Source organism: Muscardinus avellanarius (assembly GCF_963383645.1).
Source record: "Muscardinus avellanarius genome assembly, chromosome: 2".
Lineage (NCBI taxonomy): Eukaryota > Metazoa > Chordata > Mammalia > Rodentia > Gliridae > Muscardinus > Muscardinus avellanarius.
Window position 1 is genome coordinate 372052 of NC_137787.1, and position 23587 is coordinate 395638.

Sequence of the window (23587 nt, forward strand, 5' to 3'; positions counted from 1 at the left end):
TCTCACTGAGTTGCAAAGGACCTCAGTAAGTAGCTGAGGCTGTCTGCGAACCATGATTCTCCAGTCTCAGCCTCACAAATTCTGGGATTACAAGCATGTGCTACCATGCCTGGCTTATATTTTATTTTATTTTGGTGGTACTGGGGGTGGAACCCAGGGACTTTTCTACCTCCAGGCTATACTCCCAGACCTATTTTATACTTTTTTTGGAAACAGGGTCTCACTAAGTTGCTGAGAGCCTAAGTAGCTGAAGCTGGCTTTGAACCTGTGCAATGCTCCTGTCTCAGCCTCCCACGCATTGGGATTACAAGCGTGCGCCACCACGCCCGGCTATTTTTTAATTTTGAAATAGGGTCTCACTAAACTGTTAAGGCTGGCCTCAAACCTGTGATATTCCCATAATCCCAAATACCGGGATTACAGGCATATGCCGCTACACCTGGCATAATATATGTTTCTTAAATTTTTTAACAATAGAGAAGTATATAAAGTAAAAAGCAAAACTTTACTCTTTTTCCAGTCTCCACTGTGCAGTTGTAGATTGAGAATCTTACCAAATCTAACTGGAGCAGAGAGTATCCCTCATGTGAAGTGCTCCAGACCAGAATGTTTGAGACTTCAGAGATTTTGGTTTTGTTTTGTTTTGTTTTTCTGGTACCAGGAATTGAACTCAGGGGCATTCTATATTCTACCTCTGAACTATACCCCAGCACTGTTTTATTTTTTTTATTTTGAGACACAGTCTCACTGAGTTGCTGAGGCTGTCCTCAACCTGTAATCCTCTTGTCTCAGCCTCCAAAGTTCTGTGATTACAGCACACACTACCACATCCGGCCCAGCCAGAATATTTATTTTTTGGTGGTACTGGGGGTAGAACCCAGAGGCTTTCTACCTCCAGGCTATACTCCCAGACTTATTTTATATTTTATTTGGAAACAGGGTTTCACTAAATTGCTGAGAGCCTCACTAAGTTACTGAGGCTGGGTTCGAACCTGTGCGATCCTCCTGTCTCAGCCTCCCAAGCACAGGGATTACAAGCGTTTGCCAGTACGCCCAGCTGGAGCCAGAGTATTCTTGATTGAGTACATGAAGGCAAAGTAACATATCTTCACATGAACCAGACGTGGGAATTCTGGATAACAAGAAAATATTGTAGAACATTGAGTATGGTGGAATACATCTGTAGTCCCAGTACTTGGGAAGCTGAGACAAGAGGATCACAGGCTCAAGGATAGCCTCAGCAAGTAGTGAGACTCTCGTTAATCTAGTGAGACCCTGTTTCAAAATAAAAGTAAGGCCAGGCATGGTGGCGGATTCTTGTGATCCTAGTACTTGGGAGGCTAAGACAGGAAGTCACAGGTTCAAGGCCAGCCTTAGCTACTTAGTGAGGCCCTTCACAACTTAGTGAGACGTTATTTCAAAATAAAGAATAAAAAGCCAGGCGTGGTGGCACATGCTTGTAATCCCAGCATTTGGGAGGCTGAGACTGGAGGATCATGGTTCGCAGACAGTCTCAGCTACTTGGTGAGGCCCTTGCAACTCAGTGAGACACGGTTTCAAAATAAAGAATAAAAAATAGGGCAGGGGGTGTAACTCGGAGGTCAAATGCCCCGGGGTTCCATCCCCAGACCTGCAAGATAAAGAATAAAAAGCTAGGCATGGTGGCACAAACTTGTAATCCCAGTACTTGGGAGGCTGAGACAGGAGGGTCACAGGTTTGTGGCCAGTCTTGGCTACTTAGTGAGGCCCTTGCAACTTAGTGAGAATAAAGAATAAAAAATAGGGCTGGGAGTGGAGCTCCAAGGTAGAATGCCCCGGGTTCAGCCGGACATGGTGGCGCACTCTTGTAATCCCCACGCTTGGGAGGCAGAGACAGGAGGATCGCGCAGGTTCAAAGCCAGCCGCGCGCGCTGGCTTAGGAGACCCTGTTTCCAAATAAAAATGTAAAAATAGGTCTGGGAGTGTAGCCCAGAGATAGAAGGCCTTCCAGGAACCCCAGTACCACCAAATAAAAAATAAAAATAAAAATAAAATGCTCCGGGTTCACTCTCCAGTACCACAAAAATAAAATAAAATAAAATAAAGAAAGGAAAGAAAGGAAGAAAGAAAGAAAGAAAGAAAGAAAGAAAGAAAGAAAGAAAGAAAGAAAGAAAGAAAGAAAATAGGGCTTGGGATGTAGCTTGGACATAGAATGCCCCAGGGTTCAATCTCCAGTACCACACACACACACACACACAAAGAATAAAAAATAGGGCGAGGGGTGTAGCTCAGAGGTAGAATGCCCCAAGTTCAATCCCCAGAGCCAGGTGTGGTGGTGCACACTGCAGTCTTATTATTTGGGAGGCTGGGATGAGAGGATCGCAGGTTTGAAGCCAGCCTTGACAACTTAGTGACACTCTCAGCAATTTAGACCTTGTTTCCAAATATAAAATAAGATAGGCCTGGGGATGTAACCTGGAGGTAGAAGGTCTTGGGGTTCCATACTTAGTACCACACACACACACACAAAAGCTCCTGTCTCCAGGGGTGACGGTCAGACAGTGAGAGCAGGCATGGGGTGGGCAGGGGCACAGCTGGAGGGGCCGCCTGCTGCCTGGGCACCGATTGCCCAGGAGGTGAGCCACACAGCAGCCACGTGCCCCTGCCCCCAGCAGGCTGGGCACTGTCAGGTGAGGTTGAGCCCTGCTTCATCCTTGACTCCCCTCCAGGTTCAGCTCCTTCCACCCGGACACACACAAGCCAATGCACAGAGAGTGTGGCTTTATTCGCCTCAAGCCAGACACCAACAAGGTGGCCTTCGTCAGCGCCCAGAACACAGGTACTGCGTCGTTCTGGTGGAGCCCCAGCAAGGGTGGGTTTCAAGTAGTCCTCCAGGGTTGCCCTTACCCACAGCACTGTGTTGTGGGCACAGTGGAGACCTGGTCCCCTGCAGACCACACTCGCCTTCCTGGCACATCCTCAGTGCTTCCAGTGCTTGGGCACCGCCAGACACCTGTGTCGCACCACGCTGCAGGTGCTGCCAAGGGACAGGGCCCAGGAGAGAGGCTGCCTCTCTGCAGGACCCTTGTCGGAAGTCTGGTTTGCTGCAGTGTGGGGTCCTTCTGAAATAGCTCCTCCGCCAAGCTCATGACTTACTCACAAACAGCCTGTGTGACCTGGGCCTTGCTCACTCACCCAAGTGCAGCTCACTTCTTGGACGTTCAGTGTCCAGCCTGCACTGGGCTGCCCAGGCACGAGTGGAATGGAAGTGGATGGAAGCCAGAGGCTGTGTCCATCCCCACAGTGGCCCGCTCAGGGCGGGGAGAGACCCCCAGCCTGTCTGAGGGGTGCCAGCAGAGGGCACCTGCTCGGGCCGCCTCTTCCTTCTCCATATCCTGAAGGCCAAGTGCAAGCAAAGGGAAAGGAAGGTTGCATGTCTGTGGCTGCGAGGCTCAGCCTCTCTCAAAGGCGGGTTGCACAGAGAACGGGAATCTCTGCTCAGCAGGAGCAGGTGGCCGCAGGCTATGCTAACTGCCCTCCCCCGCAGGCATCGTGGAAGTGGAGGAGGGCGAGGTGAATGGGCAGGAGCTGTGCATCGCCTCCCACTCCATCGCCAGGATCTCCTTTGCCAAGGAGCCCCACGTGGAGCAGGTGAGTCCCACTGCCCTCACAGTCTCTGTGGTCCTGCCTCGGCCAGAACATGCTTCTGGCTCACTACAATGTGCTCTCCAGGCCTCCGTCATCACTGTCTTCTCCCCCATCCTGGCTCTGGGTGTGCCCATTTTACCACCTAGTTTCTGGTCAGGGGCAGGTGGGTCCTTCCAGGTCTGGAACAAGCATCCTTGTATGTTTGTGTCGTCCACTTTTGCACTATGGCTAGGTTTGAACATTTCCCCCAGCTAAATTGCTGGATCGTGCCTGGTGTAGTAGCATATACTTGTAATCCCAGTGCCTAGGAGGCTGAGATAGAAGGATGCAGGTTCGCAGCCAGCCTCAGCTACTTAGTGAGGCCCTTTACAACTCAGTGAGACCCTGTTTCAAAATAAAGAAAAAAAGTAGGGCTGGGGGTGTAGCTCAAAGGTGAATGCCCCTGGGTTTTATCCCCAGTACCCAGTACCGCAAAAAAAAAAAAAAAAAAAAAAAAAAAAGCAGTTTTCTGGATCAAAGGACATGTGCTTTTCATGTTGTGGTACTGGGGATGGAACTCAGGGGCAAGGCATTCTACCTCTGAACTGCACCGCAGCCCTGTCCTCATCCCTCTCAATCATGAGAACTCAGGGCATACATCGCAGTAGTTTCAGGCCTTGTATATCTTTCAGTGGGTATAAAAAGCTTTATTTCCTGATTTTAATCAGATAGCACTTTCCAGGTTTTGTTGCTGTGTCAATAGAAAGACCTTTTTTCTATTTTTGGATTGGTGTTTGATGGTGCTGGGAGCCTTGGTTTGTGGTCTGTGTTGAACGGGGTGCCTCCGTACCAAGCACCATGCCGGGTTCTTGGCACAGCACGGGCCTGTGGAAGTGTGTCTGCCTCTCACCCTCTCTGGTGCTCGCTGTAGGCTGCACTCTGGTCCACGAGACAGCCTTGATGGTTAGACCAGTCAGTGTCTGCACGCTGAGCGCTGGATGCGGGGATGGTTTTGGGAGTTGGGTGTGTAGCTCAGTTGTGGAGCACTTGCCACCACGTGCAAGGCCCTGGGTCCATCCCCAGCACCAAACAAATAACAGGTGTCAAGAGTGTGCGGGTGGGTGTCGCCTCAGGAGTCAAACCCTGCCCCTTGCCCTGCTAGGCCGGGGAGGTTGGATTTCATCAGATGTGTTCATGGCTTCTTTGGGAGTAGTTCTTTGCTTTTCCCACTTGAAGCTATTAATATGTGAAATGAATGCCTTCAAAATGCTGAGTCATGTTTGCTTAAGGGATTATTCCTTCTGTAGTAAATTATCCTCCCAGATAGCATTACCCTTTGGGAAAGGGAATCCGTATTATTCATAGACAAGCTGGAGCTTTTCAGCTTTTCCTTTCTGTAACAGAGGACAGATCCCTTGAGCTTTCCTGTCTTGGGTCGACCTGCTGTGTCGGGACACACACCTCGTGATGCTTGTTGTACGAGCTTCTGCCTCGCCCCAGTTGCAGTCACGTGTTTCACTCAGCTTGAGACTCTGGAGGAGTCCTCTGTCCTGCGTCCTGTTTACCTGCCGGCGCATCGCCTTGGCTTTAACGCTGTCTGCTTTACTTTTCTCTTAATGGTCCTTGCCAAGTGTTGTCTGTTTTCTCAGGGTTTTACTTGGATTTTGCTTATTTTTCTAGAGAACTAGCTTTGGGTTTTATAACTCAAACAGAAAAGTGTATCTTCCTCAAAAGCAGGGAGGGGACAGGCTGGAGTTGGGAGGTCTAGGGTGCAGAGCTAGGAAGAAGCCTGTTCTGCGGCTGAGGCCAAGACCCGACTGAGTAGAAGCCCAGGGTGTGCTGCGGGGCTTTCCCTGGGGGTGGGAGGAGCCAAGGAAGCTGCAGGCAGGAGGCCCGGAGGGGCCCTGGTGTTTTTAGCCCCCGGGGGTCTGGTGAACAGGTGTGTGCTCAGAGGCTGTGGCTGTGTCCCTGGCAGCTCACCTCCCGTTGGATGCTCAGACGCTCTGGTTCTGTCTTCCCTCTGCTGCCTGTCACCTACCTGACCTCATTCCTGCTCCTCAGACTTCACCACGTGAGCTCTTTCAAGGAGGCCTTGAGCATTTGGCTCCATGTTGATAACACAGGTCTCTTGCTTCTTGACCACATTGCATTCGTGGGCCTTATCGACAGACTTCTCCCTGTGGAGGGGCCAGCCTTGCTCCAGGAGCGGGGCAGTGTTGGAGGAGGCTCCTGGGACAATGCTGGCTGCCAACTCCACCACCCCTATGCAGCCTTACTGTCTCTTCCTCATACCATCCCTGGGCCACTGGGTCTCCTAACATGTTTTGCCAGCCATCATCACATCTTCCCCAGTCCCTCCTCAGCATCTTCATGTCCTCCCTGGTCCCTCTTCAGCATCTTCACATCCTCCCTGGTCCTCCTCAGCATCTTCACATCCTCCCTGGTCCTCCTCAGTTTCTTCACATCCTCCCTGGTCCTCCTCATCATCTTCACATCCTCTCTGGTCCTCCTTGGCATCTTCATGTCCTCTCTGGTCCCTCCATGGCATCTTTACATCCTCCCTGATCCTCCTCAGCAGCTTCACGTCCTCCCTGGTCCTCCTCAGCATCTTCATGTCCTCACTGTTTCTCCTCAGCATCTTCATGTCCTCCCTTGTCCCTCCTCAACATCTTCACATCCTCCCTGGTTCTCAGCATCTTCATGTCCTCCCTTGTCCCTCCTCAGCTTCTTCACGTCCTCCCTGGTCCCTCCTCAACACCTTCACGTCCTCCCTGGCCCCTCCTCAACACCTTCACATCCTCCCTGGCCCCTCCTCATGACCTTTATGTCCTCCCTGATCCCTCCTCAGCACCTTCATGTCCTCCCTGGTCCTCAGCATCTTCCTGTCCTCCCTGGTCCTTCTCAGCATCTTCATGTCCTCCCTGGTTCACCTCAGCATCTTCATGTCCTCCCTGGTCCCTCAGCATCTTCAAGACCTCCCTGCTCCTCTTCAGCACCTTCATGTCCTCCCTGGTCCCTCCTCAACACCTTCACGTCCTCCCTGGTCCCTCCTCAACACCTTCATGTCCTCCCTGGCCCCTCCTCATGACCTTTATGTCCTCCCTGATCCCTCCTCAGCACCTTCATGTCCTCCCTGGTCCTCCTCAGCACCTTCATGTCCTCCCTGGTCCTCCTCAGCATCTCCACGTCCTCCCTGGTTCACCTCAGCATCTTCATGTCCTCCCTGGTCCCTCCTCAGCATCTTCATGACCTCCCTGCTCCTCCTCAGCACCTTCATGTCCTCCCTGGCCCCTCATGACCTTCATGTCCTCCCTTATCCCTCCTCAGCACCTTCATGTCCTCCCTGGTCCCTCCTCAGCACCTTCATGCCCTCCCTTATTCCTCCTCAACACCTTCACGTCCAACATGGTCCCTCTTCAGGATCTTCACATCCTCTCTGGTCCTCCTCAGCATTTTCACCTCCTTCCCAGTCTTCCTCAGCATCTTCATGTCTTTCCTGATCCTCCTCGGCATCTTCACTTCCTCCCTGGTCCTCCTCAGCATCTTCACTTCCTCCCTGGTCCTCCTCAGCATCTTCACTTCCTCCCTGGTCCTCCTCAGCATTTTCACCTCCTCCCCAGCCCCTCTTCAGCATCTTCATGTCCTCCTAGTTCCTCCTCAGCATCTTCATGTCTTCCCTGGTCCCTCCTCAGCATCTTCATATCATCCCTCGTTCTTCCTCACCATCTTCACACCATCCTTGGTTCCTCCTCAGCATCTTTATATCCTCCTTGTCTTTTTTTTTTTTGGCAGTACTGGGGATGTAACCAGGAGCATTCCACCTCCAAGCTATACCCCTAGCCCTAATTTGTGTGTGTGTGTGTGTGTGTGTGATGGCGTGCACACATGCGCACGCGCATGCAATACTAGGGATGGAACCCAGGGGCATTCTACCTCTGAGCTGCACCCCCAGCCCTATTTATATATATATTTTAATATTTTTGTAATCATACATCACTTTGGAATACAAGACTTGAGAGGATATACAAGCACATATCATCCAATAAGCCCTCATCCAATCCCCATCCCATTCCCTCCCCCTCCCTCGATCCCATGCTTAATTGTTGATTATCTTTGATATATTTTCTTACGCACCTCATGAGTTTTAAAGAGATTCCATCCTCCCCCATCCCCTCCCCTCTGATTGGTCACCTTAATTGCTTCTCAATAGGGCCCTTTCTATTGTTCGACCTCCTCCTATTACCCGTTTCCTCCTAGTTCTTGCTAATTGGGAGAAGCATCTGGATTTTATTTTCTGTGCTATTTCTCTGTGTGTGCCGCATTGCAAGTTCTGATCCCATTCTTAATGGCCCCAGTAGTGGCCTGGCCACCCGGAGGACTCTGATCCTGACCTCGGCTGGCTCCAGCACTGGCCTTGCCTCATGGGAAGCCTCGATCCTGGCCTCGCTGGCCCCCGCACCGAACTAACCCCTTGGCTGGCTCCACTCCCGGCCTCAGAGGCCCCAGCACCAGCCTAGCCTCACAACAGGCTCTGATCCCGGCCTCGCTGACCCTGGCACTGGCCTAACCCCTCAGCAGGCTCCTATCCTGGTCTCGCAAGTCCCAGCTCCATCCTTGCCTCACGGCAGGCTTCGATCCCAACCTTGCTGACCCCGGCACCGGCCTAAACCCTCGGCTGGCACCTATCCTTGCCTCGGAGGCCTCAGTAGCGGCCTTGCCTCACAGCAGTCTCCGATTCCAGCCTCACTGGCCCTGGCACCAGCCTAAACCTTCGGCAGGCTCTGATCCCGGCCTTGGAGGCCTCAGCACTTGCTTTGCCTCGTGGCAGGCTCCAATCTCGGCCTCGCTGGCTCCGACACTTGCCTAACGCATCAGCTGGCTCCGATCCTGACCTCAGAGGCCCCAGCACCAGCCTTGCCTCACGGCTGGCTCCGATCCCGGTCTCACTGACCCCAGCACCGGCCTAACCCCTCAGCAGGCTCCGATTCCAGCCTCAGAGGCCCCAGCACCGGCCTTGCGTCATGGCAGGCTCTGATCCCGGCCTCGCTGGCCCCAGCACCGGCCTCACCCCTCGACAGGCTCCAATTCGAGCACCCTCTTCACCCAGCAGGCTGTCCCATGTTCCCAAGGGTGTGTGGTGGTAGTATTCTGCCTCTGAGGTAATTTCTTCAAAAGTTCCAGGTGTATTATATCAGATCTCTGCCTCCACTGAGTACTTGCCGCTGCCAGTGTGACTGCCTCCACCATTTCAAATCTTTCCCAAGCTCTTTTCCCATACCGCATAATGTCCAGTGTTCCTAAGCATGTGCGACAGTAGTGTTCGACCTTTGGGGTAATTTCCTCAGAGGATCAGGGTAGGTTGGATCAGATGTCTGCCTCTCCCAAATACAAGTCTCCACCGCCATCTTGGCCACTGCTGCTGCCACCACCTTCCTCCTAGGTCTCCACTAGACTCTCTCCTTACAGGTGATGTCCAGGATTCTTAATGATGTAAAGAAGCATCAGTCCTCCTTCGCAGGAAATTTTTCCAAAAGTTCCAGTTCAGATGGATATGTTTTGTCTGCATCTCCAATATTCTAGCTGCCACAGCCATCTTAACCCCTCTCAAATATTTTTCATTTTTCTTTTCCCTTTTTTTTTTTTTTAAATAAGAGAAGAGAGTATGTGTGGTTTGGGGAGGATGTGAGATCGGGCACTCGGTAGCAATGATAAAATTTTTTTTCTTCCGGGTGTGTGGGGTCACCTAAGGGTGCCCCACGCACACCCACCCACCCGCCTGGGGTCGTTGCCTTGCGGCCTGGACCTCTGAGCCCTTCCGGGTGTGGGGGTGGGTTGCCTAAGGGTGCCCTACATGCGCCTGCTCACCCGCCCGGGGTCGGGGCCTTGCGGCCCCGACCCAGCCCTATTCTTTATTCTTTATTTTGAACCCGGGTCTTACTGTGTTACCAGGAGCCTCACTAAGTAGCTAAGGCTGTCGGTTGAACCGCGATCCTCCAGTCTCAGCCTCCCGAATGCTGGGATTACAAGCGTGAGCCACCACGCTCGGCTCCTGTTTCTCTTCAGCATCTTTACATCCTCCCTGGTCCCTCCTCAGCATCTTTATGTCCTGCCTGGTCCTTCCTCAGCATCTTCATGTCCTCCTTGGTCCTCCCTAGCATTTCCACATTCTCCCTGGTCCCTCCTCAGCATCTTCACATCTTCCCAATCCCTCCTCAGCATCTTCCATCCTTCCTGGTTCTCCTCAGCACCTTCATGTCCTCCCCATTCCTCCTCAGCACCTTCATGTCCTCCCTGGTCCTCCTCAGCATCTCCATGTCCTTCCTGGTCCCTCCTCAGCATCTTTATGTCCTACCTGATCCTCCTTAGCATCTCCATGTACTCCCTGGTCCCTCCTCAGCATCTTCACATCCTCCCCAGTCCTTCCTCAGCATCTTTACATCTTTCCAATCCCTCCTCAGCATCTTCCATTCTCCCTGGTTCTCCTCAGCACCTTCACGTCCTCTGCATCCCTCCTTAGCATCTCCCATCTCCTCCCTGGTCCTTCCTCAGCATCTTCACATCCTCCCCATCCCACCTCAGCATCTCCATACCCTTCCTAATCCCTCCTCAGCATCTCTATGTCCTCCCTGGTCCCTCCTCAACACCTTCACGTCCTCCCTGGTCCCTCCTCAGCATCTTCACGCCCTCCCTGGTCCTCCTCAGCACCTTCATGTCCTCCCTGCTCCTCCTCAGCACCTTCACGTCCTCCTTGGTTCTTCCTTGGCACGTGCTATGTGTATGAATGTTTCTATCTCTCTGCACTACATTATGATGTGAGACTATAATACACCAGTAAAAGTATATTTAAACAATTTTAAGCCAGGCATGGTGGTACACACCTGTAACTTCAGTTTTGGGGATGCTGAAATAAGAGGACCAAAAGTTGGAGCCAGCCTCCACAATTCAGAATGATCCTGATTCAGAATAAAAAGTAGACAGAGCCAGGGGTAGAATGCTCCTGAGTTCAATCCCCAGTACCACACACACAAAAATGATCAATTCTACAAGCTGGGCATGGTGGCATGTACCTGTAATCTCAGTACTTTAGAGGCTGAGACAAGAGGATAGTAGATTCAAGGCCAGCCTCAGCAACTTATCAAAACCTATTTCAAAATAAAAGGGTGGAGCCGGGCATGGTGGCATGCACTTGTAATCCCAGCATATGGGAGGCGGAGACTAGAGGATCTAAATTCACAGACAGCCTTAACTACTTAGTGAAGACCTTCGCAACTCCGTGAGACCCTGTTTCAAAAATAAAAAGATTAAGCCGGGTGTGGTGGTGCACAATTGTAATCTAAACATTTGGGAGGCTGAGATTAGAGGATTGCGGTTCGTGGACAGCCTCAGCTACTTACTGAAGCCTTTGGCAACTCAGTGAGACCTAGTTTCAAAATAAAGAATAAAAAATAGGGCAGGGGGTATAGCTTGGAGATAGAATGCCCTGGGTTCCATCCCCAGACCCGCAAAAATAAATAAATAAATAAATAAATAAATAAATAAATAAATAAATAAATAAATAAATAAATAAAAGATTAGCCAGGTGTGGTGATGCACGCTTGTAATCCAAGCATTCAGGAGGCTTAGACTGGAGGATTGCGGTTTGCGGCCAGCCTCAGCTACTTAGTGAGGCCCTTTGCAACTCAGTGAGACCCTGTTTAAAAATAAAGAATAATAAATAGGTCTGAGAGTGTAGCTTGGAGGTAGAATGCCCCGAGTTCCATCCCCAGACTCACAAAAAATAATAAAATAAAATTAAAAAGTTATAACTCAAGCCAGGCATGGTGGCACACGCTTCTAATCCCCGCGCTTGGGAGGCTGAGATAGGAGGATCGCACAGGTTCAAAGCCAGCCTCAGCTACTGAATGAGGCTCTCAGCAACTTAGTGAGAACCTGTTTCCTTATTTGGAAACAAGGTCTCTCTAGGTTGATGGGAAAATGTTGAATTCTGACCAATACTTTTTTTTGTAACCATTGAAGCAGTATATGATTTTCCCCCTTTATTCTCTTCTAATGAAATGTAGTTATTGATTTATTGATTTTCTTTTTCTGTTCCTTCCCTGTTTCTTCTTTTCTTTTTTTTTTTTTTTTTTTTTTTTTTTGGTGTGTGTGTGTGTGGCACTGAGGATAGAACTCAGGGACACTCTACCTCTGAGCTACATCCCATCCCAGCCCTATTTTTTATTTTATTTTATTTTATTTTTGTTTGTTTTGGTTTTTTTTGTTGTTGTTGTTTTTTGTTTTGTTGTTTTTTTTTTTTTTGTGGTACTGGGGTTCCTGGAAGCCCTTCTACCTCCGGGCTACACTCCCAGACCTATTTTTACATTTTTATTTGGAAACTGGGTCTCCTAAGCCAGCGCGCACCGCTGGCTTCGAACCTGCGCCATCCTCCTGTCTCTGCCGCCCAAGCGTGGGGATGACAAGCGTGCGCCACCACGCCCGGCTATTTTTTATTTTGAAATGGTCTCATGAGATGGGGGTGGTGGAGCCCGCTTGTAATTCCAGTACTTGGGAGCTTGAGACAGGAGGATCCAGGTTTGCAGCCAGCCTCAGCTACTTAGTGAGGCCTTCCACAACTTAGTGAGACCCTGTTTCAAAATAAAGAATAAAAAATAGGGCTGGGGGTGTAACTCGGAGGTAGAATGCCCCTGGATTCCATCCCCAGTACTGCAAACAAACGAATAAATAAATAAATAAGGCCGGTGTGGTGGCGCACACTTGTAATCCCAGCATTTGGGAGGCCGAGACTGGAGGATCGCGGTTCGCGGACAGCCTCAGCCACCTAGTGAGGCCCTCCGCAACTCAGTGAGGCCCGGTTTCAAAATAAAGAATTAAAAAAAAAATAGGGCAGGGGGTGTAGCTTGGAGGTCGAATGCCCCTGGATTCCATCCCCAGACCCACAAAAATAAATAAATAAATAAATAAATAAATAAATAAATAAATAAAAATAAATACTTGGTCTGGGGGTATAGCTTGGAGGTAGAAACCCCCAGGGTTCAGTCCCCAACACCACCAATTCAAAAAAGAAAAGAAAAAAGAAAGAAATGGCTTCGTTCCGTTGCTAAGGCTGGCTGCTGTGGACTTCTCGTCCCGTTTCTCAACCTCCACAGTACTGGGATTATAAACATGCACTGCCATACCCAACCTGGTTTTCAGATATTGAGCCAATTTTGTATTTTGGGGATAAATTCCACTTGATCGTGGTTATTGGTCTTTATTTTATTTTATTTTATTTTTTGTGGTACTGGAAATTAAATCCAGAGGCATTCTACCTCCAAGATACACTCTTCACCCCAATTTTCTTATTTGGAAACAAGGTCTCCCTAGGTTGCTGAGAGCCTCACTAAATTGCCAAGGCTGGCTTTGAACCTGCAATCCTCTTGTCTCAGCCTCCCAAGTACTGGGATTATAGGTGTGTACCCCGTGCACAGCTGCCTTTTGTTTTTTATTTATTTTTAATATTTCTGTGGTACTGGGGGTTGAACCCAGAAACATTCTCTCGCGCTACATCCCCAACCTGATTTTATTTTTTATTTGGAAACAGGGTCTGGCTAGGTTGATGAGAGTCTCACTACATTGCTGAGGCTGTCCTCAAACCTACAGTTCTCCTGTCTCAGCCTCCCAAGTACTGGGATTTCAGGCACCACCGCGCCCAGCTTTTTTTTTTTTTTTAATGGATTTACATATTACTAAAATATGTTGGAAGAGATCTTTGTTTTGTCTTCTTTTTTGCGGGGGGGTATCTGGGGATGGAACCTAGGGGCATTCGACCTCTGAGCTACAGCCCCTGCCCTATTTTTTATGCTTTATTTTGAAACCGGGCCTCACTGAGTTGCAGAGGGGCTTACTAAGTAGATGAGACTGCGCGCGAACCGCGATCCTCCCTTCTTAGCCTCCCGAATGCTGGGATTACAAGCGTGCGTCACCACGCCCGGCTTGTCTTTTATTTTTTATCTGTAGACTGGGGATTAAACCCAGAAGATACACCACAGCCTTGTTTTTATTTTTTTTATTCTGAAGCAGGGTCTCACTAAGTCGCTGAGGCCGGCTTCAATCCTGCAGTCCTGTCTCAGCCTCCCAAGTCCTGGCTTATAGGTGTGTGCCGCTGCGCCGTGTTCCCATCTTGTTCATTTTTAAGTAGGCACAGGCCAGTGGTGTTAAGCACAGTCACCACCATCCATCTCCAGAACTGTCTCATCTTCCCAAACTGAGCCTCCCCCTGTAGACACTCACCTCCGGAGCCCTCCAGCCCTGGCTCCACCATTCTGGTTCAGTCCCAGGACCAAAGTAAATGAGTGATGTGTACAGGAGGGCGTGTGCAGATTCCGCTCAAACACTGCAACTTTCTATCGGGGACTTGCTCAAACCCTTGGATTTTGGCACCTTGGTATCAAAGGGACCTGGAATCACCCCCATGGACCCCAAGGGCACCTGTACTCTTATAATTTGTTTTATTTTTATAGCAGTATACCAACTTTCACTTTTACTCATTGGAGTCTCTTTTTACTGACTCTCCTAAAGATTCATCAGTTTTATTGATTTTTGGCACTGGAGACTGAATAGTGGCGCGGGGCATCCTACCTCCAAGCTACACTCCCAGATCCATTTATTTCTTATTTGGAATCAGGGTCTTGCTAGGTTGATGAGAGTCTCTGTACTTGCTGAGACTGTCCTAGAACCTGTGAAACTCCTGTCAGTTGTTGTCTGTTGTGTTTTTGTTTTTACTCATATCTAATATTTTCTAATTTCCTTTGTGATTTTTTCCTGATTGTTTAAAAGTGTGTTAGTTAACTCGCACAGATGTGCAAATTTTACAGCTTTACCCTGATTTCAGGCATCGTATGTGGTCTGTCCTGGGAACTGTCCGGTGGGCACTTGAGAAGAGTGTGCACGCCGTTGTTAGCAGCAGGTTCTCACGTGTGTCCGTGAGGCTGGCTGGCGTGTTACACAGTTGAACTCCTCCTTAGGGTTACTTTCTGTCTGCACTTTCTCCCCATTGATAGTGGGGTTCTCTTGATTGGTTAGTTGGAACTAGGAATTGAACTCAGGGGCATTCTGCCTCTGAGCTACATCCCCAGCCCTTTTATTTTTTTTTAACAAGGTCTAAGTTGCTAAGGTCTCCTTAAGTCACGAAGTTCGTCCTCAAACCTGCAGTTCTCCTGTCTCAGGCTCCCAAATACTGGAATTATAGGCGTAAGTCACCAGGCCTAGCTAACTTTTTTTTTGGTACTGGGTATTGAACCCAGGGGTATTCTGCATTCGAGCTATGCCCCCAGCCCTATTTTTTATTCTGTATTTTGAAACAGGGTCTCACTGAGTTGCAAAGGGCCTCACTGAGTAGAAGCTGAGGCTGTCTGTGAACCGCGGTCCTCCTGTCTCAGCCTCCTGAATGCTGAGATTACAAGCATGCGCCACCACACATGGCTTCCTATTTTTTATTCTTTATTTTCTTTTGTTCTCGTTGTTATTGTTGTTATGGGGGCTTTTTGTTTTGTTTTTTGTTTTTGAGGTAATGGAGATTGAATCCAGAGACATTCTACCTCCTAGTTATGCCCCCAGCCCTATTTTTATTCTTTATTTTTGAAACAGGATCTCACTGAATTGTGGAGGGCCTCACTAAGTAGCTGAGGCTGGCCTCAAACTTGAGATCCTCCTGTTTCAGCCTCTAGGATTTCAAGTGTGCGCCACCACGCCTAGCTTTGACTAACTTTTGAAAAATCCAACTTGTCACCATGTTTACCCATAATTCCAGTATTTGGAAAGGCAAGACCAGAGGATCCTAGGTTTGAGGCCAGCCTCAGCAATTTAGTGAGGCCCTCGACAACTCAGACTGTTGACTGTTTCCAAATAAAAACTAAAATAGGGCTGGGGTATAGGTCAGATGTATCCTTGGGTTCAATCACCAGTACCACACACACACACACACACTTTTTTGTTTTCTCTGGACAAGGAGGGTTGATGAATCTGAGTGGTCTGCGTGGCCAGGAGCAAGACGTCTATGTCGGTCTTTTGGATTGTGGGGCAGCTCCAGAGAGCTGTGGTCCCACAGGCGTTGTGCCTCCCTGGTGCCTCATTTGGGGCTGGTGTATATATATTCTTTTCTTTTTTTTTTTTTTTTTTTTCAGGTCTGGGGATGTAACCCAGGGGCATTCTACCTCTGAGCTACACCCCCTGCCCTATTTTTTATTCTGTGTGTGTGTGTGTGTGTGTGTGTGTGTGTGTGTGCTACCGGGGATGGAATCCTTCTACCTCCGGGCTACACTCCCAAACCTATTTTTTATATTTTATTTGGAAACAGGGTCTATTAAGCCAGCGCGGCTGGCTTCGAACCTGTGCGATCCTCCTGTCTCCGCCTCCCAAGGGCGGGGATTACAACTGTGCACCACCACACCCAGCGTTTTATTTATTTTGAAACAGGGTCTCAGTAAGTTACGAAGGGCCTCACTAAGTAGCTGAGGCTGTCCGCGAACCGCGATCCTGAGGTCCCAACCTCCCAAATGCTGGGATTACAAGCTGGTGTACATATATTCTTGTGGAAACAGCCACTGTAATTGATTCCAGTAGACTGGTAGGTGCAGAGGTGCTGGTACCAAGTTTTCCAAGAACACACTGGACCTGAGTTCCAGCCTTTGCTGGGATTGGAGGCATCAGTCAGGGCAAGGAGCAGAGATGGGGAGTGCACCGTCATGGGTGATGGAGAAGAGACCAAGCCTGTGCTCACTTGGGGTCTGCGGCACATCGGAGGGGCCGCTGGCACCCCAGGACCTGGCACCTGCAGTGGCTCGGGCTGCGGCCTGCTGTCCCTCTGCAGGGACACTGCCTGGCTCAGGTGGGCGCTCCAGCGTTTGCTACATCTTTCGTTGATAAAACTAAGGTGTGTGTTTTGCTCTCTGCTCAGATTACCCGGAAATTCAGGCTGAATTCTGAAGGCAAACTTGAACAGACAGTGTCCATGGCGACCACTACACAGCCAATGACTCAGCACCTTCACGTCACCTACAAGAAAGTGACCCCGTGACCCAAGCCTGCACTGTGGTCTGGTCCAGAGGGTCAGCCGCTGGCCTGCCCCAGCGCGGGTGTGGCGTGGGCTCCAGGCCTGAGTGCTGCCCAGGTGGTCCTGTGAAGCAGAGAAAAACCAAATAAAAGGCCTTTATTTTTATGGCTGAGGATTTTGAATCTTCTCACTTGTTCATATTGTACATTTTTAATCTGTTGCTGATTATTTATTTTCTGAAGTCTTTTCCCCAAGACACCTGTCACTACCCCCTGTCCCACCCCTGCAGTTTTCACAAGACCTAGAGTACTCAAGAACCTCCAGTAGAGACAAGAGGCTGAAGACCAGAGCCGCGGCACAGCACAGTGGCGTGCGTCTGGGCCCCAGCTGCTCCGGAGACGGAGGCGGGAGGCTTGCTGGAGCTGGGCAACATGGTGAGACCTCATCTCACCAAAAGCCCGCCTGCCATGGTGGCACACCCCGCAATATCAGTACACTGGTGCACGTCCAGGCCCGTACACAGTGACTCAGCAGGACCCTGATTGAAAATAAAAACATAGGGCTGGGGTGTAGCTCAGACGTAGAGTACCCTGGGTTCAATCCCCAGTACCAAAAAAGAGATTGAAGTTATTTCTTGTGTGTGTGCATGTGTTTCCAGAGATTGAGCCCAGACACATGCTACTTCTGAGCTACACGCCACCACTTTGTTTCTTTTTGTGGGTCTGGGGATGGAACCCAGGAGCATTCAACCTCTGAGCTACGCGCTCTGCCTTGGTTTTTATTCTTTATTTTGAAACAGGGTCTCACTAAGTTGCGGAAGGCCTCACTAAGTAGCTGAGGCTGTCCGCGAACTGTGATCCTCCAATCTCAGCCTCCTGAATGCTGGGATTACAAGCGTGCACCACCACGCCCGGCACACTCCAACCCTTTTTCTTTTTTTCTTTTTCTTTTTTTTTTTTTTTTTTGGTGGTACTGTACCTCTACCTCCAGGCTACACTCCCAGACCTATTTTTATATTTTTTATTTGGAAAGGGGGTCTCTTAAGCCAGCAATGCTGGCTTTGAACCTGCGCAATCCTCCTGTCTCTGCCTCCCAAGCCCGGGGATTTTAAGCATGCGCCACCACTCCCGGCTTATTTTTCATTTTGAAACTGGGTCTCACTAAGTTGCTGAGGTTGGTCTCACACCTGTGATTGTCTTGTCTCGGTCTCCCAAGTACTGGGGTGTGCACAAGCACCTGCTCATGTCCTCTGCTTTTTTGCTAGGCTATTTATGAGACAATTCTAGACACACTGACACCTCTACATGCTTTGGCATGTATCCAAAATCAAAGCCAAGCCTTTTGCTTCAGACGCCTCACTGTGGTAGCAGAGACATGGTTACAGTGTTGGGTAGCAGGGTCCAAGATGCATAGGCCCAGGGAATGAACACATACCCAGACAGCTGCAGCCACTGCCTGGAGCACATGTGCAGCCACGGAGAAAGGGCGTGCCGTCTGACCTGCCTGGTTCAGTCTCTACCGCGGAGGTGAGGACTGAGCCCAGAGGAGAGGTGCGTGACCAGTGTGTTCCCAGGGCCCCCCAGCTGCAGGCCCTCCTTCCCTCCTGTGCCATGGACTCGCTGGCCACTGTCCCCTGGCCTGCCCCAACCCCTGCACAGTGGTCTGAAGGCTGGCTGCCCGCAGACCTCTGAGGTCCTCACGTAGTCCCTCCGTTCACGCGTCGGCAGCTGCCCTGGGCCAGCCTGACCTCCTTCTATATCTTTATTTTCAGTGCTAGGATCAGACTTGGGGACTTGCACATCCAGGCAAGTGCTCTGCCCCGAGCAGCACCAGCCTCTCATCCACACAGCTGCCACCTGCCCCTGGACCTCCTGGGTGCACAGGGCTGGGGTGCTCTGTGAGTGCCCTTCACCCTTTACACTCAGCACCTAACTGTCCTGTCAGTTATCATTCTTAGAGGGCATTTGCCCAGAATCCAGCTTTGCCCATGGGTTGCAGGCTTCCAAGGCCACTGTCTCTTCTTCCTCCTCGTCTGTGGGCCTAATACCTCTTCATACTGTGTGTGTGTGTGTGTGTGTGTGTGTGTGTGTGTGTGTGTGTGTGAACTAGCGAATGGACCCAGGGGCATTCTACCTCCAAGCTACATATCTACATATACCTGCAGCCCATATTTTGTTTTTGTTTTAGTAATGGGCGCTGAACCCAGGGGTGTCCTACTTCTGAGCTACACCCCCAGGCTGTGTGTGTGTGTGGGGGGGGGTACTGGGGATTGAGCCCAGAGGCAGTCTACCTCCAAACTACACCCACAGCCTGATTTTTTAATTTATTTGGAAACAGGGTCTTGCTAGGTTTATGAGAGCCTTGCTAAATTGCCAAAAGTCTGACTCCCCCCCACCTCCTCCATACTGGGGATGGAACGCAGGAGCATTCTACCTCCAAGCTATACCCCCAGCCCTATTTTTTTATTCTTTTTTTTTTTTTTTTTTTTGCAGGTCTAGGGATGGAACCCAGAGGCATTTTACCTCCAAGCTACACCCCCTGCCCTAGTTTTTATTCTTTATTTTGAAACAGGGTCTCACTAAGTTGCAGAGAGCCTCACTAAGTAGCTGAGGCTGTTCTCGAACCAGGATCTTCCAGTCTCAGCCTCCCAAATGCTGGGATTACAAGTGTGCGCCACCACCCCCAGCTTTTATTCCTTATTTTGAAACAGGTCTCATTGTGTTGCAAAGGGCATAAGTAGCTGAGCCTGTCTTGTGGGGGTGGGGTACCGGGGGTGGAACCCAGGGGCTTTCTACCTCTGGGCTATACTCCCAGACCTATTTTTACATTTTATTTGGAAACAGGGTCTCACTAAGTTGCTGAGAGCCTCACTAAGTATCTGAGGCTGGCTTCGAACTTGCACAATCCTCCTGTCTCAGCCTCCCAAGCGCAGGGATTACAAGCATCCACCACCATGCCCGGCTTGCTGAGGCTGTCTTCAAACCAAGACCTTTCTATCTCAGCCTCCCAAATGCTGAGTTTACAAGTGTGTGCCATCACACCCAGCTTTTTATTCTTCTTTCTTTTTTTTTTTTTTTTTTTTTTTTGCAGTACTGGAAATGGAACCCATGGACATTCTACCTCCAAGCTACACCGCCTGCCCTATTTTTTTATTCTTTATTTTGAAACAGGGTCTCATTGAGTTGCAAAGGGCCTCACTAAGTAGCTGAGGCTGTCTTCGAACCAAGACCCTCCTATCTGAGCCTCCCGAATGCTGGGATGACAAGTGTGTTCACCCACCCCTCAAATGCCGTGATGACAAGCTGCACCACAAGAACCACATCTGTCGCTCTTCATTTCTTTGGGTTGGCGTTTCCCTCGTCTTTGTCTTCTTGACCTTCAGCGCTCACAGGCTCTTTTGAATATTAATTCTAATATCCTTAAGTCATTTATTGAGGTAAAATGCACATAATATAAAATCTGACATTCCAACATCTTAAAATGTGCAGTTCAAGAGTATTTACCGCTGCAGTGTGCAGCCATCACTGCACCCACACACCGTCAGCACCCCCAAAGGGAAGCCTGTCTGCCTGCCCTCGGCCCTGACATCCACCACTGAGATTTCTGGCTCATCACCAACCTTGAGAATGTTGTGTTATCCCTGTGCTCCCCAGTACTTGTGTTTACTGTTCTGGATTTCAAATCATGTACAGAAAGGTTTGCCCACCTCTTACTTAACAGACTCACCCACCAGCTTTTTTTTTTTTTTTTTTTTTTTAATGGTACTGGAGATTGACCCTGGGTAGGAGGAGGCGCTCTATCTCTGAGCTACACCAATCCTTTTATTTATCTTTACTTCTTTTGTGTGGTACTAGGGATGGAACCCAGGGGCATTCTACCTCTAAGCTACACCCCAACCCTATTTTTTATTATTTTGAAACAGGGTCTCACTGAGTTGCGAGGGTCTCGCTAAGTAGCTGAGGCTGTCCGCGAACCATGATCCTCTGGTCTCAGCCTCCCGATTGCTGGGATGACAAGCGTGCGCCACCACGCCCGGCTTCAAAATGCTTCTTACACTCAGGCTTGTGCCTGTGTGTTCCTCCTGCTCGAGTCCTCCCGGGGGCCAGCGACTGCTTCAGTTTCTTAGCAAGTCCCTCTCCTCCACTCTGGCGCGATGCTGCCTTGGGTGCAGGCTCAGTGCTCTGGGCCATGGGGTCTGCTTCTGGACTCCTGGTCCCCGGGCTGCATCCACTTGTGTCCTGGACCACGGGGCTCTGCTGGGCCAGGCAGGACAGGTCCCCATTTCTTTATTTTGGGGATTTTGCTATTTTTCTGTCTCTGTCATGAGCTTGCTTAATTAGCTTGTTTAGATTTAGGGGGCAAACATGCCCGTGCTTTTTTGTGTGTGTGTGGTACTGGGTGGGGATGGAACCCTCTACCTCCAGGCTACACTCCCAGACCTATTCTTAAATTTTAATTTGGAAACAAGGTCTCTTAAGCCAGGGAGGCTGGCTTCGAACCTGCGCGATTCTCCTGTCTCTGCCTCCCAAGCGCGGGGATCACAAGCGTGCGCCACCACACTCCTGCTTTTATAAGGATTACGTTCAACTTCTGAAAGTCTGCATGGGAAAGCGTGTGCTTCGTTGTTGGGCTTTTGCAGGGATCAGGACTGGACACTGGTCTTGCCGCATGAGAACACTGTCTCGTCTATAATAGCTCTCCCACCCAAGAATGAGGTGTTTTTCTCCTGTCTACTTTGGGGTCCTCAGGGCACTTTGAGGTTCCTGTTTCTTGGTGTGGAGACTTCTCTCCTGCTGCAGGGTGGGTATCCTCTCCAGCACACCCTCTAGCTGGACCTGCACCAGGCCCTTCCTCCCTCTGCCTCGTTAGCCTGCTACTTCTGCATTCTTGGTGTGGAGACATCACTTTCTCATGCTGAAGCAGACCAAAGGGTTTGCTCCAAGAAGCGTGGGTCGGGAAGCCCGGAAGGTGAAGCGGCTACACGCCCTCCCTCCACAGTAGGCCATGCCATGGCCAGGAGACTGAGGCAGGCCGCACAGCTGCAGAGGACTCCATGCCGTGGCCAGGAGGAGGCTGAGGCGGGCCGCACAGCTGCAGAGGACTCCTTTCCACCTCCCTGGGCTGGGAGCGCGATGTAGGTAGGGCCTCATAGGGGAGCAGGCCAGGGAGCAGCGGGACCTGGAGGTGGGTGACTGACTGGAGTGTGGGGGCGAGGTCAGGACAGGTTGCGCAGGGTCCCCAGGACCTCATGCACCACACAGCTGGCCTTTCTCCAGAGGCCAGACGGAGCTGGGAGACCTTAGCAGCTAGCTGTCTGCCTCAACCCCGTGGTGTACAGAAAGGGAAACTGCAGCTGGTAGACTATGTCCACCTTCCAGTCCGGTGTCCTGTGGCCCACCTGGAGTGGGTGGCCCTGGGAGGTGCCCTGTGTGGGAACCAGGGCCGGCCTGGAGGCTGATGGGCTTAGGGCTCCAGTGGAAGGACCAAAGCCAGCCAGGCACAGTAGCACACACTTGTGATCCCGTATCTGGGAGGCCAAGGCGGGCCTCCGCAACTTGGTGAGATCTTTTTTCCAAATAAAAGGGCTTGGGGTGCAGCTCGGAGGTGGAAAGCCCCTGAATTCAAAAGGAAAAGGGACACTTGGGGGGATCTGCACCGCTGAGTGGCTAGCAGGGGTCCTGTGTGCGCGTGTGTATGCACGTATGTGAGCACACACACACATGGGCCATCATGGCACAGAAAAGTGCCTCTCCCAGAGCAAGGGAGCATCCCCACAGAGCCCTCAGCAGCCTACACTCGAAAGTTTCATCCTGTCAGAATCAGCCCCTAGGACAGGAGCTTGTTGATCTGGTGGCAGCCGGCCCTGCCCTTCAGGCCTACGCAGGGGTGAGGATCCCAGGTGACAGGCAGCCCACCTGAGCTGCTAGAGACAGGCCAAAGCCTCAGGCCGCAGCTCCTGGCCATGGGGAGGCTGGAGTGTTGGCCACAGGCTGGGTCCAGAGGGATGCCAAGGAGACCAGAATTCACTTCGCCCTCAGCTGGAGTCATCTATGTTAAGCCAAGGGTATAGGCCCCTCTGTTCCTGAGGAAGTCGTGATCCAAGCTCCTGCCAACCCAGCTGCCACATACAGCCCACTTCCTCACTGCTGTGTCACAGATGTGGTCTGTCTGATGAGCCAGGCCATAAGTTCAGCCCTGTCCTGGTGTCCTTGCCATTCTCCCACAGCCTGGACCCACAGCCCCATCTGCTCCCCAGCTAGCAGAGAAGGCCCACGCCCTCCCGGAGCACAGGGACAGTCTGTCCTGCAGAGCTGCCTCTGAGCTGCCACTGGGGGGCAGGGTTCCACTGGCAAAGGATTCGCTGGGACTCTAGGGTGCCACAGGCCCACTGCGACCCAGGCTCTTGCTTGTCCCCTGCCAGGGCCTCATGGGGGCACCCTGGGAGTCTCGGAGCCCCACTCCTGCCAGGCCCGGTGAGGAAGGTGAGGCTCTGGGTCTGCTGCTCAAGGGCTGGGGTCACAGCGGGAGGGGACAGGCTATGAGGCAGATTGTCCAGTGCAAGTGGGCACCTCGGTGCAATCTCATTCAAGCTGGGATTGTCCAGTCACTGGACTCCCAATGCCCACTAGGCATGCGTTCCATGACTGGCCACATCACACCAAGGGCCATCAGAGCTTTTGTGCTTCTGGAAACCTAACTAGGCCAAGGTCAACCCCAGAAGCCCTCCATCGTCTTCTGAGCAGACTGGCAGAGCTGGCGTGCCTGCTGAAGGTTTATTAGCCTCCGCCCTCCAGCAGGCTGGGGCTCTGCCTGCGGCACTGGCACCACCTGGCAAGCCAGGGCCCCAGGGTGGACACGGGCGCTGAGGCAGGGCCCTCCCGAGCGCCAGGCTGGACAGGGCTTGTGCCTGGCCAGGGGAGCTGGGCACGGGGCTGTGGGGTGGCTCTGGGG

General features: G+C 51.0%; 1 protein-coding gene across 1 annotated transcript in view; it reads left to right on the plus strand.

Moving 5' to 3' along the window:
* The window catches only part of THAP4 (THAP domain containing 4), a gene marked incomplete at its 3' end in the record, with an annotated part of 52558 nt that extends 35898 nt beyond the window's left edge, over window positions 1–16660 (plus strand). Inside the window, exons 4-6 of the mRNA XM_080690243.1 lie at window positions 2709–2818; window positions 3527–3630; window positions 16541–16660. Of these exons, the coding sequence (XP_080546369.1) occupies window positions 2709–2818; window positions 3527–3630; window positions 16541–16660 (334 nt within the window). The remainder of the gene's footprint in view (window positions 1–2708; window positions 2819–3526; window positions 3631–16540) is intronic.
* Between the last annotated feature and the right edge of the window lie 6927 nt (window positions 16661–23587).